The sequence below is a fragment of the Xiphias gladius genome, chromosome 15, assembly GCF_016859285.1.
Source record: "Xiphias gladius isolate SHS-SW01 ecotype Sanya breed wild chromosome 15, ASM1685928v1, whole genome shotgun sequence".
Taxonomy (NCBI): domain Eukaryota; kingdom Metazoa; phylum Chordata; class Actinopteri; order Istiophoriformes; family Xiphiidae; genus Xiphias; species Xiphias gladius.
This window is the reverse complement of record NC_053414.1, coordinates 28208458-28227445: the sequence shown is the minus strand read 5'-3', so window position 1 is coordinate 28227445 and position 18988 is coordinate 28208458. Positions and strand designations below refer to the sequence as shown.

At 39.5% G+C, this 18988-nt stretch overlaps 1 protein-coding gene across 3 annotated transcripts; it reads left to right on the top strand.

Moving 5' to 3' along the window:
• Positions 1-1922: 1922 nt before the first annotated feature.
• Positions 1923-18274, top strand: LOC120799597 (multidrug and toxin extrusion protein 1-like). Of its 3 annotated transcripts, none has more exons than XM_040144789.1 (16): positions 1923-2264; positions 4932-5033; positions 5145-5213; positions 5442-5590; positions 12408-12450; positions 12972-13016; positions 13119-13198; positions 13638-13735; positions 14388-14569; positions 14681-14789; positions 16053-16128; positions 16336-16405; positions 16501-16633; positions 16741-16835; positions 16954-17017; positions 17099-18274. In XM_040144789.1, the coding sequence occupies exons 1-16, from the start codon at positions 2073-2075 to the stop codon at positions 17338-17340; spliced, it is 1749 nt and encodes a 582-aa protein (XP_040000723.1). In that variant the 5' UTR covers positions 1923-2072; the 3' UTR covers positions 17341-18274. The 3 variants fall into 3 exon arrangements, with proteins under 3 accessions (XP_040000723.1, XP_040000722.1, XP_040000725.1); XM_040144788.1 differs by having other exon boundaries at positions 13101-13198; XM_040144791.1 differs by lacking the exons at positions 14388-14569; positions 14681-14789 and having other exon boundaries at positions 13101-13198.
• The last annotated feature ends 714 nt before the right edge of the window (positions 18275-18988 follow it).

Genomic DNA, 18988 nt, shown 5'->3' with positions numbered 1-18988 from the left:
GTCAGACAAACACTAAGTACTATATCACTGCAGAAGAAAAGTCTTGCCATGTAACAAAGAAAACTTCTTGGCATTTTAAAGATGACAAATATAATGTTCTCTTGAGAAACCAATTGTTATTTCAGCAGTGGTTAATTTGTGGATATACTGGACAACTTTTAGTTGTGAATCTCTCTCACTGTGTGAATATGAGCAAGACATTTTAGCTGGGACATTTAAGTGGAGAGGGGTTTCATAAAAAGGCACAGAAAAGCAGGACTCTTTTGGGAAAAGCCTGGCTTGAGTGATCCTAACAAACAGGAATAAGCTCTTCATTAAACTAATTTAGAGTTTAAATGATCAGACTTATGAAGACTGTTGTCAGAACGGCTTGTTCATGACTTTAAAACCCAGACCCATGACAAGCACAGATCCCATCAAATCCCAATAAAGAAAAAAGAGCATGTTGTGCACCAGGGAAAAATGGGCTCTGTGCTATTTAGCTCCACTGTTGGCTCAGTTTGGCTCAGGGCTTTTCTTGTATGTCATCTTGGGTTAAAGTCCAGCTTGACTGTGATCCTTTTTCTTTTTTGAATGTTAAAAATTAACTAATGTGTAAGATGAAAACAACTGACTAAAGTGTCACTTACAGAAGGACCCTAGACAGTTATGTATTATAATTTGTATTTTCCAGCAAATTAAAGTCTGTCAACTGGATTATGCACCTTGGTGTCTTCATGTGGCATAAAATCTCCATATGGCGGATATATTAGTTTTTAAAAAATGTACACAATTAACATATGCAACATGCAACATATACAGTACATACATATATATACACCCGTGTATCTGGGAGTCACGTATTATGGCCAAACCGCCCCCTGGCCACCAAACTAGACGTACCATGAAATTTAAATTCCATAAGCAAAAGAGCCCACCTAATTCCCCCACGCAAATACCCGCATACACATATACCTACACACACCCACATACATCCATGCAGATAATGTAAAACATAAAATACACACACTCATGCTTACATACCCACACACACACATACACAAATTTAGTTTATATGTACAAAAGTAGGTGAATAGGTCAAAAAGTTAACAAAGAAAAAGTTAAATAGATAAATAATTATATCAATGGTTATGATAATATTAAAAATATATCATTAAATATTAATTGTATCATTGTAATGAGGTCCTAACTGGGTCAAGGCGGGTCCACTGGGCATAGAACTGGCACCTTGTTTTTTCATTATGGACGGTTTTTTTTCCCTGAGGTAAAACAATGCTTTTAACTATGTATATTTATCTATGAAGGAAAAATGGAAAGGTATTGGGAGTTTGTGCACTAAAGGACCATACATTAAGCTATTTCCGTGCTCATTATTATGTTCCTACTAGCTACCCCACGTACCATTTTGGTCCTATAAAAATGATTGAAAAATGCCACGATGCCATTATTTATTCTTAACGTCTTCATATCCATTGGTGGTAGAAACCTCATACACTGGAACAAAATTAGTAAAAGACTGTATTTAAAGATAAAAAATATGATATTGTACACTGATACTGTGGGTTTGTAGTACTTTCAATATCACTCTTGTATAGGAATTTTTTCTTTCCAAATCTAGGGCCTTACGAAAATAAAGTGGCATGCAGTACAGGCTTTTAGTGGTTTAGTCATGCTGATAACGTCTGGTGAGGCTAGAATAATACTTTGAAGATATCAATGCCCAAACATGGCTTCCCAGGCAAGACGTTTCTGGAGTGAAAAATCCAAAAAAATATCAAGGTATATAAAAAAATATTAGAACAATTGGAATTGAACAAAAAATATTATGCAGGCATTACGACGAGTACCCTGAACCTCAACATGTGGACTTGAATGCAACATCAGGTCCGCCCAATGGTAGAGAGGCCCCCAAAGTGCCACATGAGGTGGTTGGCTTGGAGGACGCTCCTCAGCCCTCCTCATGAGGGTAAGCCCTCCCCTCACCCCTGCGCTGGTTATCAAACACAGTTCAACTGCCTTATGGGATATGACATACGGGAGAGTTCGTCGGGCGCATCTTCATTTGTCTAGGCATGGACGGTTCTGCCAAAACACCCATTAAATACCCCGAAGAGGCGAAAGAATACTTAAAAGCAGGCCAAGCGGGTCCTCGTGTTCAGGGGTCCGGCAATGGCTGTGGGGCTTGCCTGAAGAGCATGCGGGGATGGGTCAAGCCGGAGTACCGACACGAGCTGGTACAACTTCTCAAACTAGCGGGACCAGTGGTAAGACTGAGCTCGCACGCACCGGAGCACACCCCCCCCCCCAGGTGCACTCCCTGTGTTCTCTCCATGTACACTATGTGCGTGTTCTTCTGTATGTGGACAGCGTTAACCCTGTACTCCAGCACAGTGGAACTGAAATGAGACGTCAAACGGTATTTGAGAGCTGACTTTTTAACTTGAACTGTGTCCGCGCATTGTGTACGTAACCGACGGGTGGCGATGGAAAAACCTGACAATGAGTGAAGGGACAGGATGACAATGCGCCCATCCATAGGGAACGAGGGGTCACTGAATGGTTTGATGAGTATGAAAGCGAAGTCAATCGTATGCTATGGTTTTAGTCGCCAGCTCTCAAACCAGTGGGAGTTTTGGTCCAGGGTGTTAGACCGCGCCATCCACCACCAACACCAAATGTGGGAATATCTTTTAGAAGAGTGGTGTCCATCCCTCCAGTAGAGTTCCAGAGACTTGGAGAATCATTGCCAAGGAGCATTAAAAGCTGTTCTGGCGGCTCGTGGTTGCCCAACACCTTACTAAGACACTTTATGTTGGTTTTTCCTTTCATTTGTCACCCGTCTATATTAGTTAGTAATTAATTGGTGATGACTAGATAAAGAATAAAAATAATAAATGCAGTAAAGTAACAAAGTAAATTTGGCTCGATCTCAAGGCCCCTCTGAAGATATATATTATGTAATAAAGCAGGTGTCACCTTGAACTCCCTGTCATTTCATTATATATTGTGATATTACTGCTGCATACAGTATTGCAATATTACAAATTTGCATTTAATCGAATCAGACACCAGAACCTGTAGCTTTACGTCTCCTTGAGGGTCTGGGGTCCCCCAACACTTGCCCTCAAACTGAAGGTTAAAGTCCGCACTTAGACTCTTACTAATAATCACTGTCTAAATACTTAGGGACTATATTGTAGGAATACTTTGTACTGTGTGAATACCTGTTTAATTAAGTCACTTGCTTTTCATCATTTCATCACAGAGGCGTTGGCTGGACTGTTACCCATCAAGGACTGAGCCCAGACTCTTCATCATCAAAAACGTTTTAAAAACATACTTCTAAATAGACTGTTTCCATGCATTTTTTTCTTTCATGTGAGGGCTTCATTTTGCTTAAAAATGTGAAAATTTGAGAAGGAAGGAGGGGGTTGTATTGATTGATTTATGATTTCAACATTTACTCGAACGTCTCAAAGCAAAATGAGCTTCATAACAGATACCTGCTTCCATTATTACTAGACCTACATTTTGGAAAATCCTCAAAAACCATCATTACAATGGCAGTAAATGAGTAAACTTTCATAATTTGGTTGCCAAATCATTGCTGATGAACATAGTAGATATGAACCACAACTCCCATCTCAGGGTACGGATAGTAAAGCAAGAGAAAATATTGTAAACTGTAGAAAAATGAAGACAATGCCTGAATTCTGTCTTTTTAAAATTACATTATCTCATTAAATTTAGCCTACTTAACACCTTGTTTTCCTGGCTCCGCACGAGATGATGTTTTTGCTTCGGCTTTACTGGTAAAAAATCTGGGTATATCCATTTTTTTCCTCACACTGATTGACTGTGTGAGCTAGCGTTTGGGACCTTTTAGCCAATAAGACATGAGTATTTCCACAGATTTTTCTGTAAACCCTCTCTAATTGATCTTGCCTCCATTCACTGAGACTAGAATTACTGCTTAGTGGTTGTATGCCTCCACCAACCAGTGAACTTGCAGTTTACATCCATGTCTGTCCACACTCATATTATATATGTAGTGAAGACTTTGAAGGAATTTAATAAAAGGTATTAAGTGTATTTTATCATAATTAGCGTTGGAATTCTTGAGTTATGGCCAAAAACATGTTACGTGTGGTTACAGTGGCCTTGATCTTTGACATTTAACCATCAATTCTAATCAGTTCATCCTTGAGTCCAAGTGAATGTTTGTGCCAAAATTGAAAAAATTCCCTCAAGGTGTTTCTGAGATATCACGTTCACAAGAATGGGATGGACATATGTATGTACAGACGGACAACCCGCAAACATAATACATCCGGTCACGGCTGTCGCCAACTTGAAGGAATGATGAAATACAACACTCTGTTGACTGAAGATACAAAATTACAACATCTTCAACATCGTCTTTTACCAACGTTCAGTTACATGTGACAAACTGCTCCAAGTGGAGAATTATTCTGGGTTTAGGAAAAAATCTTCAGGGCTACAGCCCTGAATGACCATGCCACGCGACGTCTATGTTCATCAGAGGCATTGGATTGGCTTTGACTTATGCTTATGTTGTTAGTTTGTTACAGATAATAACTGTGTTGGATAATGCGCAGCCATCCACCTCCAGTCACTTGAATGCCTAATATCTGCATAGGTACTGAGGTGGTTATCTAGAATATGTTTCATATTGTTACACATCTAATTTAAATGACTTGAAAAGATGCTGTAAACACCAACAATGTGTCTTCCTTAAATATTTGTGATTATTTTTTAGGGCTACATGATATCTCTTAGGTCTTTACTCACTGTTTTGGAAAAATTCTATGATGCCTCATGTTTTTATTTTTATTTTTGTATGAATGTATGTGGTATTTGTGTGAACTAGAAAATGAGCAAAGGGTGCTGTGTTTGTTTTTGTTTGCCAGGTCATTTCCCAGTTGATGGTCTTCATGATCAGTATCGTCAGCACAGTGTTCTGTGGACACCTGGGGAAAACTGAACTTGCTGGAGTATCGTTAGCAATTGCGGTGAGGAGACTTTCTTGAGTCCTGTCTGTTTATTCTGATATCCCAGCCAGCCAGTACTTGCTTTAATCTGTCAATGTAAATGTTGTTATAATGTTTCTTTTTCAATTGCAGGTGCTTAATGTCACTGGTATTTCCATTGGAACTGGTTTGTCGTTAACTTGTGATACCCTCATATCTCAGGTAGTGTCCTCACCACAGGTTGTTCTTTCACTTTGTTTATCTAACTAAGAAAAACACAACCAGTACTGCTGGGTTCCCAGGTTATCCTGGGGTCCCCTTAAAAACAACTCAACAATGAGCTTTTGTATCAACTTAGCTTTCTTTGACCAGTCTTTCCCTTGGTTATTGGTGTGATTTTGTGTTTTCCAACTCTGCTTATTTGAGTATCTGTCTGCCTGTTACATGCAGACGTATGGGAGCGGTAACTTGAAGCATGTGGGCGTGATCCTCCAGAGAGGGATTCTGATTCTGCTCATGGCCTGTTTTCCCTGTTGGGCCATCCTCATCAACACTGAACCTCTCCTACTTGCTGTCAAACAGAGCCCAGAGGTCGCCAGGTCAGTCATTATTTAATCTCCGAAACAACTGTGCTGTGCTGTGTAACTGTTCAAAGACACACAACATAGGAATGTTCTATCGCAGCTGCAGTGAATGAAGGCCGTCTGCGTGGCATTGTCTTATCCCTGAATGTCAGTGGAACAGTGAGCAATCAATGGATGCCATAAATTAATATAACTACAGCATAAAAGGTGAATAGTAAAATGTGAATAGTATTAAAATATTCCATTACCTTTCCCCCTTTTGAGCGTTTTATGCTCACACAAAAAGAAAATTTTAACCTTATCAACCATGGGTATATGTAAGAATAGTGTAACATGTAGTGTAAACATGTTGTACAAATAACACTCATCTTAAAACGTCTGTGGTCAGTTTAGCATGTAAGACATCATAAAATAAAACCAATAAAAAACTCATCCAAGGATAGAATAGTTAATAAAATGCAAGATAATGTTTTTACAAGATTACAGATCTCTGGCTTATAGCAAGCCAGTACAGGCTTGAATACAACTAGGACACACTTGAATTGTAATATGAGTAAAACAATCAACAATTTTCAAAGATTACATATACATGAGGCAAGTTGGCAATCATTAACAGCAGTCATCATCAGCAGCTTTTAAACATATTCATCAAGGTCATCATCATCATAGCTGTGTTGATCAAATGGTGGAATCCAATCTGTTGTTGGGAACAAATTGTGTTGTTTTGTGTGTTCTACTGTCACATTAACATATTGGCAAACGGATTTCAAAATCAGTCCCCTAAATTTAGGAAATACACAACAACCTAGGATGGCAAAAAGCAGTACTACGATAGGGATGACAATTCCAATTTCAGCAAGATAAGCTCCCCATTTCCCAAAAAATTTCTCAAGTCAAACATCAGCAAACTGACTGTGGCCATGGTTTTCTTTTAGTTCATTAGCCAATGTTTCTAACCTGGTCATAGCCCTTGTGAAAGAACCATCAGGGGCTGTGTTGTTTGGAATAAAAGTACAACATGAATCACCAAACATAACAAAAACACCACCCTTTTCAACTAGGAGCATGTCTAGGGCCATCTTATTTTGCCAGGCCATCTATGAGGTTGCCATCTCTAGTGTAATATACAAATCGCTGTTGGTTGTATTAGATGTAATTGATCCAATCTGTGTTTGCACCATTAATACAGTGTGGACAAAAGAATGCAACAAATTCAGCCAATTGATTATTCTGCACCTGGTATTTATTAAGGATGCCTCTTGGAACGCCAATAGAGTCTACCCATACTCTGGGATCTTCCTCAAATTCCAACTTAACTCTGTGGTACGGTACCGGCTCACCGATGTCATTGGCAGCGAGGGGTAAAATAAAGTGGGGTGGCCTTACTTGGGTACACAACCCCTTCCACACATTTCTGGCCTCTACACATCCACCATCTGTCAGCCATAGGTGAATCAGATATAAGGCTTGTGGCGTATTCGTCACACGGTCATTGTTCCCTACTAGGCAGGCCTTATCTAATGGGGATATAGTACATTGAGTGATATTCGATGTGTGGGTACAACTTCTCTCAAACATTCCTACATCCACACTACCTTTTCTTGAATAATAGCAATCTGTTAATGCCATATTGGCTGTTAATTCAACATTTGTTGGAGGTAGAGTGTTATCCCAAGGTCTTTGCATATCATCGGATTTAAGCGCATGACTGCATAAAGGAGAGGAGAGTTCAGATGCTCCAGCGCAGTCCACATCGCAGTCGTCTCAACGGGTACCATGGCCTTGGCTGCCCAGGTAGTGCCATCGTACGTCACCTATTCACCGCTCTCGCTCCCTAATCCTCAAGTGTGCTTTGTTGAAGCTTGGGATACAAGCAGGCCTTAGAGGGTTACCGTACCTCACTCACTTCAGGTTTAACTGAGGTTCCTGATCTGCGCACTTGGATGGTCCTCCCCATGTGCCGACTTAGCATAGTGAGGAAAAAGATATTTAGGTGAACAGGGTTTGTTGTTTGGTCCAAACCGTATACCGTCAGTGTATGTGCAGCAGCTTCTCTTCCAGAGTGTCTTTTCATCAGCAGAGGTTCTCTACTGTATTTCCTGCAAGTCAGCTGTGGGAGTAAAGGTGTGTTATCAGGTATAGAAACACAACGAGCAGTCATTGTCTGTTTTGCAGCCTGCCTGGCAGCTGCATCTGCTTTTGCATTCCCCTGTCAAACAAGGTCAATGTTGTTAGTGTGAGCTTCGCATTTACACACAGCAAGCTGTTTTTGGAGCTGGATGGCATCAAGCATGCAGAGCTGTGCAGTGAGTTTGCCAGATGAGGTTAAAAAGTTCCTGTGTTTCCACAGTGTGCCAAAATCATGAACAACACCAAGTGCATAACTGCTGTCAGTGTAAATTGTTGCTGTTTTACCTGTTACCAGTTTGCATGCTTCAGTCAGTGCTTTGAGTTCTGCTGCTTACGCACAGTAGTTGGCAATTAATAGTCTTGAAATGAGAGTGTACACAGAATCAAAACAGCATAACCTGCTTGATTTTTGCCTGTCTCGGTATTGTGAGAAGCCGATCCATCCACAAACAGTTTCAGGTCAGGGTTCACAAGGGGTGTTCCTGGGTGAACACACCCCAGTTATGGCAGCAACACAGTCATGTGGCTGACCATCTTCTGGCGAGGGAAGAAGAGTAGCAGGGTAAGGAATACTGCCCTTTCTACACACACACACACACACACACACACAAACACACACACACATATACTCTCTCACACTCACACATACACACTCTCACACTCACACACAAACATATACTCTGACACTCACACACACTCTCAAAGAAATTATTCATCGGGGGCAATTGTGGGTCAGTATCTTGCAACTTCGACATGCAGATTGGAGGAGCTGGGGATCGAACAGCGATCACTCACAGTGTGTCATTTCTCTATACAATTTCTCTTCATAATTTCTGTCCTGTCCAAATGAAACATACGATGTGCAGTGTAAGTCTGGTGGCTCAATGTGATCTGTGTCTGTGGTTTTGGTGACATTTGCTGCTTGTAGTGGTTAATGCATCATTTACAGAACTGAGTGCTGTGTGAGGAAGCTTCCACTGATAAGCATATCAGACAGTAAGCTGTCTGGTGCTTCATAAAGGAGGCTTCAGATGTCACTCTGGTGACTATGATGCCCTCTGGTGTTGACACAAGCACAATGCCCAACTTGCAAATCAAATCTCTGCCCATCAGATGTACAGGACCATAGGGAGACAGTAAAAAAGCATGCTTAGAAAAAAACCCTTGTTCATTTTGGCTTTGCAGTGGGGTTGTGAATTTTTCTATCAAGGGCTATCCCGATGCTTCTACGGTTTTATGATTACTTTGCACTTGTTTTGGGTGTTGTGTGGAATTCAGAACACTGGTTAGCAGATTCAGTGGAACCAGAGTCGACAAGAAATGAGATCACATTTAGTCCACTGTATGTAGTGTATAATTCAGTTAGTCTGGTGAGAGAGTCTGCAACATTTTTTTCTTCCTTTTGGTTACAGGCCTCAATCTTTGTCATGTCCATTCTCAAGGGGAAAGCCCCACTGATATTGTCACAGAGGTGGGTGGCAAGGTCCCTGAATGCACCATTAGTGGGGTAACTAGCAGACACCTTTGCCCGTCCTTTGCCCATTTTTGTCATCAACAGGCGTCTTGGTTCAATAGTTTTGGGTCTAAACTGCTGGCAGAAAGTCAAGAGCTGACTTGCAAATTCTCCGCCATCATTGGAGACTGGAAGCAAAAAGACTGGCTGCCTCTTTGATGTCCTGGTATGTCCATGGTCTTTAGATCAGCTGAGTACCTCCCTCTCTGGATGCTACTTCCATCATAGGCATATTCATTACTTCATGAACTTTCCCATTGTTGGCTGCTCGTGCCAGGGAGGAACTCCCTTCCCCATAAGGTGTTCCAGCCCGGTTGTGGCTTGGTGACATTACCTGGCAGACAGGAGCTGATGGGGCTGGACCATCCAAGAGTGTGGTCTCTGCCCTGAGTCAACGAACGGGCCGTAGTTGAGTTTGATTCTGAGGTTGCTCCTGCTGCTGCTGTCGCTGGCGTCCCTACTTGTCGCTTCCTCCATCCAGTGTGCATAAGCTTTCCTATCAGCCCGCAACACTTTTTTATTTCTGCATTTTTTATTTTTCTCCTGACTATCTTTCTCTTTCTCTGCTAATTTGGCTCTTAACAGTTGGATATGTTTGATGCTTATGCTGCCTGTCGCTGGGAAACCACAATCCTCAACCCAGAATTTCAGTTGGTTGCATGTATGTTGACCGTCATTAGTAATCATATATTGAACATTTGGTGAATTAATTTGGCATGGATTATCATTGTGTCTCTTACTACTACTGATTAAGGAACCCATTTTGGAATCTCAATTGAAATTTGGAAAACCTTTTGGGAGCGTGGAGTTAGACTGGGACAGAACAATCAGATATTTATTTATTTAGTAGCAGCGTCTGCAACTCTTCAAAATGTAAATTAACACTCTTTAATTTATGTGAATCTGATTATGTATTATATTTTAACAAATTATATTTATTTAAACTTATTTTACACAATCCATAGTATACTCATAAAACTCTCTCTCTTTGTTGTTTTGCAGAAATAAATTCCAAAACACTCTAGACATCTGATATTCTCTAGCGGTGATCAGCCCTGAAAATCTCTAATTATTGTATATTCTCAAAGATACTTCATGTACCCAGTACTATTCTGTCCCTGACAGTTAAAATTTATCAGCGTCTACCTGCCCTAGTGACTCTTCAGTCATACACAGTATCAAACTACAATGCGAGAATATTTCTTTTTTCCCTTTAGTTCATGAACCTTGACTTCTCTATGAATTATCTTGCCAGAAAGACAAGTGAAAAGCCACCAGGTCTCTTCTTGGATCACAGCGGTGAGATGTCCCCGGTCCTCAGGCCTCAGGTCACCACTTCTCTACGCTTGTTTGACGAGGAGGTTGAGGTTTTTAGAGTCGTCAGACTCTTGCTGTATACAGTCTTCCACCTTCAGCACTGAGCGTCCCAGAAGTCCTCTTGCACGAGTGATCCTGCCGACAACGCCAAATTTGTGGTGGCAATTCTTTCCATTCAATATAGGCTGTCTGCCTGGCATCCTTTTACCCCTGAAGGTCAACTACATTCCATAGATTAATATAACTACAACATAAAAGGTGAATAGTAAAATGTGAATAGTATTGAAATTTTCCATTACACTACACTTTTAGAAATGTAGACATGGAATGAATGCAATTATATAGTGCTCTTAATTTGAGAATTAATTTACTTACACTTACCTTATTTTTCCACTTGGGGGCAGCAGAAACAAGCTGTAAACACAACATATTATCAGTTTGTAATTTGATATGGCAAACTTGTTAGCAAGTAGTTGCTTATTTACACATCTAGAAGGTACTGAGCAACATTAGCTTCATTTGGAGTCTATCTGGCTGTCTAGATGCTAAATACTCCACTGTGTTCACCAGCCACTTGCTATTTTTTTCTATCTGCTCTTTGGTGCTGAGCAGGTAAAGGTACAGCTGCCTGCTATGAAAATGGTGAGAATCAACCAAACAGTAAATTTGCATCCCATAAAATCTGTACCTGCGGAGTTGGGTGGTAATTCTCTGTGGGTTTGTCACTACAAGTAACCCCTTTTACATACACTTAGTCATTTGATCCATTTTTGATATAAAAGTAACGGTTATAGCAACTTTAAAATGGTTGAGGATGTGTGAAGCAGGAGTTGCTCGGTGACTGAATGGTACGTATGCTAGTGGGCTCCGTGGAGGTGGAGGTCTTTTCCCCTCCAGAATCCCCTGAAGCGACACTAGTGTGGTGGAGGACCACGGTGATACTGAGCCTTATCAATTCGAGCTTTTGATTTCATCCTCAGTAAAAAAAAAGTTTTGAAAAAATAACAAAAATAGCATAAACTCCTGTGATTGATGAGTCTCGATTAGTATATATTTGAAAAAGATATAAATGATATAAATATAAATTTCATGACATAAAGAAGTCCCCAGTGGATACAAGCTTCAGGACGATATAAAACATTAAACGGCGTGTTGAGCCATTTTCAACCCATGAATTGCCGCTTTTTATAACTTTGGTAAGATATGACAATATCAATACCAGCGCTGATGTGTTTCATCACGGTACATTCATATCATTTAGTTTGCAGCCCAAAAAACGTGTAAGTGTGCAGTACTTCTATAACTAATTTTAGGGAATGAATTATTCATTTAAGTGAACAAATTATTCATTTATGCACATAGATCATCCAGATTTTACCCTTGATACATGCAGGGCGTCATACCTATGCAGCTTTTGTGGACAACAAAAAACTTTTGTCTGTATTAGCAATAAGCTATTGTTCAGAAATAACAGGAACAACTTCTGAACAACATAACTGGGACACATTATCAGTCAGAATCAACCTGAGTGTATTCAGGTTTGTAAGGGATTGAGTAGTTCACAAAACCACTTTTGACTTGTAAGAAATGTTTAGTTAGATTCATGCAGTGATTTAGATCCAGTTGTTTTCCACACAGGCAACTTGTCTCTAGGGACAGCAATGCTGGTCAGTTGGTCAGTCCAACACTTTGGTTCAGAGTGAACTTTCTTGACTTTTGGGTCAAAGTTGCCATGAACTGTGGTAAAGACATTCACCAAAAGATGAATCCTATTGACTCATAACCTCATACATGCAATGTACAATCATATGTCTCAAACCCACAGTTTCACATGCAAACATTATTTGTTCTGCTTGTCTTTCTGCATGAAAGTCTCTCCCAGCTGTATGTGAAGATCTTCATGCCTGCTCTGCCGGTGAGTTTGGTATATTCTAGACACTAATGCAATAGCTACAGATCTCAAAGAGGTTTTCAATTTTTGGCCATGTTAGCAGCATGAATCTATGGAGGGCAATGTCACTCTGTCAGTCAGTCCACCACTCTGGTCCAGACTGAAATATCTGCCATGAAATACCATGAAATTTGGTACAGATATTCTCAGACATGGTTCCCCAAGGATGAATCCTACTGACTTTGGTGATCCCCCGACTTTTCATGTAGCACATCCGGCAGGTTTTTGGGTTGTTATTGAAATATCTCAAGAACTAATGGATGGCTTATCATGACACTGGGTTCAGACATTTCATTAAGCACCATCATTGGATCAAAACTTTAATCTATCAGATACTTTGGTTTATGTCTGAATATTTACAGGGCACCACTGGGCCTAAGTAAAGCCTCATAGAGCTGCTAGCATGGCTGTAGGCTCATGCTGAAATATTCTCTTCACCTATGCAAAAGTAACTGTTGTTGCAATTTCATGTTTTCCTTCTGCAGGCAGCTTTTGTGTACCAGCTGCAAGGGAGGTATCTTCAAAATCAGGTGACACTTTTTTTCACGTTCTCAAACTTTCTTGACACAAACATTCAAATTAATAATGACCTTAGGTTGTGCTGTGGTTTACAGAGCATTATATGGCCTCAGGTTATAACTGGAGCGATTGCAAATGTCCTCAATGCAATCATCAACTACATCTTCCTCTATCGTCTGGATTTGGGTGTTGCGTAAGTTTTTCCTCCATCATAATAATTATAAATAATTATTAGTGTGCTATAACACTCAATCCTATAAGCGGAAACAAGGAGACTTGCTTTAATTTCTGCTTATATAGACTGAATGACTGCTCATCTTTAGTAATGGTGGTCAGTCCATCGGTCTGTTCAAGACTGATAATCAGAATTGTCCAATCCAATTCAACAACAATACAGATGACAACCACATTAAAGAAATGTTGTCTGTGTTACAATGTACATAGATTTCATTTTATCTTTTCATTTTGATATTATGTAGTAACATCCTTTAGAACTCAATGACCATCTGAACACATCATGTATACAAAGCCTAGTTTCTTCACCGAATAAAATGTGAATGTCGGAAACAAGTGCTTTTTACTGTTTCTTCATTTCCTTCTTTGCTTTGAAATCAGCTAATTTTTTCTTTAAGTGGATCTGCAGCAGCCAACGCTATCTGTCAGTATTTGCTGACTGTGATTTTATACATTTACATCTACTGGAGGGGTCTGCACAAGGCCACATGGGGAGGTAAGATGTCTTCCCATTTTTGGCCAACACATGAAATTGATTAAAATGTGTTCGTTTTGTTTTCTTTTTATGTGGTTGACTGTATTGATGCTCTTATTCTGTCTACTAATTCCATCCTCTTTCATCATTCAAGTCTTTAGTCTTTCGCAACAATGGCTGACAATCATAAACATTCCAGTGTGTAATGTTTGACAAATTCGGTAACATTCTATAACTTTGTAAGCACTGGAGAGGAGAGGTTACAGTGGTGATGTAGCCGTTCAGAGTTAGGACTTACTTTTAAGTTCCATCATCTGTCAGAAGACTGTTGTATAAGACCACCAATAATTTGCTAGTAGTACACTAATTCTGGTCCTTTTCTGATTTGAAGTATAAGTTTATGTGATTAATTATGTATTGAGTGGGCACTTGCAACCTGGGCTCTATTAAACTTTAAGCCCAATTTAATATTTCTAAAACACACCAGCAGAATAATATATATAATGAATAATATCAAATAATGAACTCAAATGGATAGATTTTCCTAAGCACAAATCTCACATCAGTATGTGGCCATTCTACCACTAACATGAAATGAAAAATGAAAACATAAATTAAATGAAAAGCTATTATTGTATTCTAAACGCTTAAAATCCGGACCCCTGACCCACAGGTTGGTCACTTGAGTGTCTGCAGGACTGGGGACCCTTCATCCGGTTGGCCATTCCCAGCATGCTCATGCTTTGTCTGGAGTGGTGGATGTTCGAGGTGGGAGGATTCCTGGCCGGTGTGATTAGTGAGGCTGAGCTGGGGGCTCAGTCGATTATGTATGAGCTGGCTGTTGTAGCTTACATGGTAATTATGAATGCCGATTTTCTGCTTGTGCATTGACCCTTGGCCCTTAAATTATAGTTAAAGAAAAGCTTTAATACACTTTTGGATATAACTTATCTATTTTTCCCACAGTTCCCACTAGGAATCTCTGTTGCTGCCAGTGTACGGGTTGGGAATGCTCTTGGTGCAGGAAACATAGAGCAGGCAAAGTTGTCATGTAAAGTCCCCATCATCTGTGCATGTAAGAACCAATACAGATCTTTGGCCGAGTGGTGGTAGAAGTGGTTTCATATGAAGCTCCAGAGTGTTCAGTTTTGAATAAATAATTATAACATAAATAATCACATGCATAAACTGTGTAAAATATATAACTGAAAACAATAGTTTTTGAAACCCAAGTTATTATCATGAAATTTGATTTTATCATTCTTATTTTCATACCAAGAGTTTTATAGGACTTCATTTGTATGTCAAAATGTCTAAAAGGGTGGCTGTAGCTCAGGTGGTAGAGCAGGTCGTCGACTAATCTCTGGGTTGGATCCCTCCTGTCCACATGTTCAAGTGTCCTTTGGCAAGACACTAAACCCTAAGTCGCTCCAATGTGCAGGCCAACGCCTTGCATTGGTTCACAAATTGTTGGTTCATTTATATATTTTTACATTTTTTAAAAATGTATTTAACATTAAACACCTTGGGTTTCCATAGTTTCATGGCTATTACAATATACAGTATTGGACAGATAGGTCTCGAGTGTCTCATCAACACAAAAAACCCGCTACAACACATTCACGTGACGCACATTAAAACATTTACATTAAAAACCGAAAATGCATAGTAATATATGAGAAAAGATCCTCTGAAAAAGCATCTTGAAAAGGAAATTATGCTATTTATTTAAAAGTCATATAGTATCAGGACAAGAACAATGTGATTCTGACTTGCTGATGGAGTAATCATCAGGCAGCTGTCTGGGTCATTATGGTCTGTTGTGTTCTGGGCCTCAAAGCCACACCTGCTGGAGTAAATGTCACCTACAGATGGCAGCTCTATCCCAAAAATAGTCTTGCGTTGTTCCCAAAACCTTAGGAATACATTTTGTTATTCATTAATTTTTGGTCTCACCTATGAAAACTTCCATTGGATGCTCATCTCATACACTGATTGTTTTTCAATTCATTTTACTATTGACCCATCACAGGAAATATGAAAATTCAATTAAATCCGGAAATTGCTTAACTAAAAATCACGCTTTATGCTGTTTGTATTGCATTATAGATTTATTACTGATGCCAAAATGTCCTCAGTTTTGATGTATTAATCACACTTGTCATCTGGTGATACAGTTGAATAGAACTGAAACATCCATTGGAATGTCTCTGGGTTCTTTTCTTCACTTTTCCTCTTTGATTTTGATATGTATACTGTTTTAAACATTTTTTTTCATTCACTTTACACCTTTTTTTGACAATATATTTTGTTTTTTTGTTTCTTTTTCTTGTTGCAGTCATAATTGCATGTTTTGTTGGAGCTAGTCTCAGCGTCTCCAGAAATGTCATTGGATACATTTTCACCTCAGAGCAGTGAGTAAAATCTTTAACCAAAAAAAAAAAACACTTTCACTTTGTTGCACTGACAGAATTATTCAGTTGTTCTGTCTGTATGTCCAGACTGTCTTACATTAACTTAATTTCAGTATGTGTTAATCATATTATTCAGTTGGTTTGAGATATTTTTAGATATATAAATAGAGATTAGAGTTACTGAATCTCTATCTGCCTCTTTTTTAGAGACATTTTAGAGAGGGTTGCTGACGTCATGTTTATATTTGGTTTCGTGCATCTTGCTGATGCCACTGCGGTGAGAAACCATTTCAACAACAATTTTGAGAGCTGATTAGAGAGCTGATATTGACAAACAGGATGTTTTTGACTAGATCTGTTTGATGTCCGCAGGCTGTGGCTGGAGGAGTTCTTAGAGGAGCAGGGAAACAGTTGGTTGGTGCTCTGTGTAACCTGGTGGGATACTACTTCATTGGCTTCCCCATTGGTGTGTCCCTAATGTTTGCAGCAAACCTGGGAATTTTAGGTAAGAAAAGACCAATAATGTCCTGCAATTATAATGTAGCCCTGTCTCCTGTTTTTCAAGTCACATTCAAGAAAGCCATTAAAACCCTTCTTACATCTCTCTAATAGGACTATGGACAGGACTTACCATTTGTGTGCTAATGCAGTCGATTTTCTTCATCACATATGTGTGTAAACTTGACTGGAAGAAGGCTGCTGATGAGGTGCGCACCTACATCCCTTAACCAATCAAAATGCTACTTGTTAATTTTTTAATTTGTCTGTAGCTCCATTCATGGTTAAAACATGCTATTAACAACTGTTCTTAATGTCTATGATCAGGCTCTTGTGAGAGCAGGAGTCAAGATCAAAGAGGAAAAAGAGATGGCCCGGATGGAAAATACAGGTAAACACCAGCACACTAACTGAAACATCCCTTGTGGGGGAGTTTATTGTGAATACTAAAGTTTCTCCCTCAAACTTCCAGACACGAATCAGAACCAGGCCCAGGTCAGCACTATTGCATCCAATTGTGGGAGCACTGAGGAGGATCACTCATACCAGGAGTTGCCTGGTCCACACAAGAATAAATCCACTACTACTACAGTGGGAGGTGTTCTCTCTGTAACACAACTTGTTTTACGGCGTGGACTGACATTGCTGGTTATGGTTGTCATCCTCGTCACTGGAATTTTCACCAGCAGCTTCCTCATCAAGCTGCTGAAATGAGTACTCCGATGGTGCAAAGCTGGCAATCAGACTAATGGTTCTCAGGTTTGATAGCACAAAGTTCTGCTAAATAATATTTTTATGTTAACACTGAACCATCTTGTAGTACGAAAAGATTACTCGTTCTGTTGACCCAACTGAGGATCAGCACTTCAGTCTGGAGTTTGGTGCAGCCTTTGGTGCAGCCATCAACCCTCTCATACTTACTTTATCTAAGTGAGCAGCCACTCAGTGACAGCAAGCTGATTAAACAAGGTGACAAGAGGGAAACATGTAGCAAGCCAAAGGGACCCAGATAGGTTTGATGAGTTAGCAGACCAAACCAGGGCTGAAATGCAAATGATTGAACTTGGAGTATTGGGATGCTCATGTTTCACTGTTTCTGTTAAAGGGAATTCCAAGATGTTTTGATTTGAACATAACAATTTTGAGATGTTTACATTCTGTTCTGTCAGTTAAAGTGAATATGAATGTAACTCTATTTTTCAGTAGAAATACATGAATAGTGACATCACATGCTCCACAATGGGACAGCTGAAAGTCTTTCTAAGATTGTGACATTAGTACTCCTGACTTTGTAATCAAAGGGTTGTTGTTTCTAGACCAAAACATAACAACTGTAATATTTGTTTTTATCTTCATCAGCCCCTGTGTATTACTGTAGTACATACTGTATGTAGATGATATTGTTTTCCTGTTCCTGAATTAGTCTGTTGTATTTGGTATGAACATGAACTTTTAGTGTTTACATCCACCCCTCAAAAGAGAGGAAATACATGGAGTGTTTATACCAAAAATGTCAAAGACAATAATCAAAGTGAAATTCAGCAATACCAAAGAAGTTATGTAAGCTATACACTGAAAGTATTTTCTACAATGAGTTGTATTCTCATCTTTCTTTTTTTTCAAAATAAATAAATAGTTAAATCATTAATTATTATAACTGTTGTATGTATGTGTATATATATTAGTACTTCAAATTATACCTCACAGAGACTCTATAATGGTTTAGAAGATGGAAATACTAAAATAAAAGGTTGGAGAGAGTTCATAAATATCCCACCGAAACTACCGTTTTGACCAACTACCAAGTACCATTGCTTGGCATGTTGGTCAAGTATTGTATACCTGAGTACAACAATGCTCATGTTCCTCTGGCAACAAAACAAGCTGTGGTTGTTGCCTTAATCTGTAAATGTACTTTCAGTTTATTATTCAATCTGGACATTACTTTAACTCTTTTGATGCCCTTGTATTGAAACCATCTCCATCAGCTATTGATCGCTTTGTCCAGCGCAAAAGATTCCGACCATTCCACGTTGTGGTACTCTACAGACCACCTGGCCCTTATTCACAATTTTTAGTAGAATTTGGAGAAGTTATCTCAGACCTTGTTACTCATTCTGATTAGATTCTGATTACAGGTAACTGAATAAGGCCTCTGATCTGGCACTTGTTGATACTTTTGGTTTCACCCAGTTTGTGTGTGAACTTCCTCACTGCAGTGGTAATACACTTGACCTGATTCTGTCTCATGGGATAGTGGTTCCTGATCGGTCTCCTCTCTCACATCTCAAATTTGAAATGATATTAGCCTGTCCTCCCAACATTGGTGCTGATGTATTTAGCACTATACACATTGGTCCAT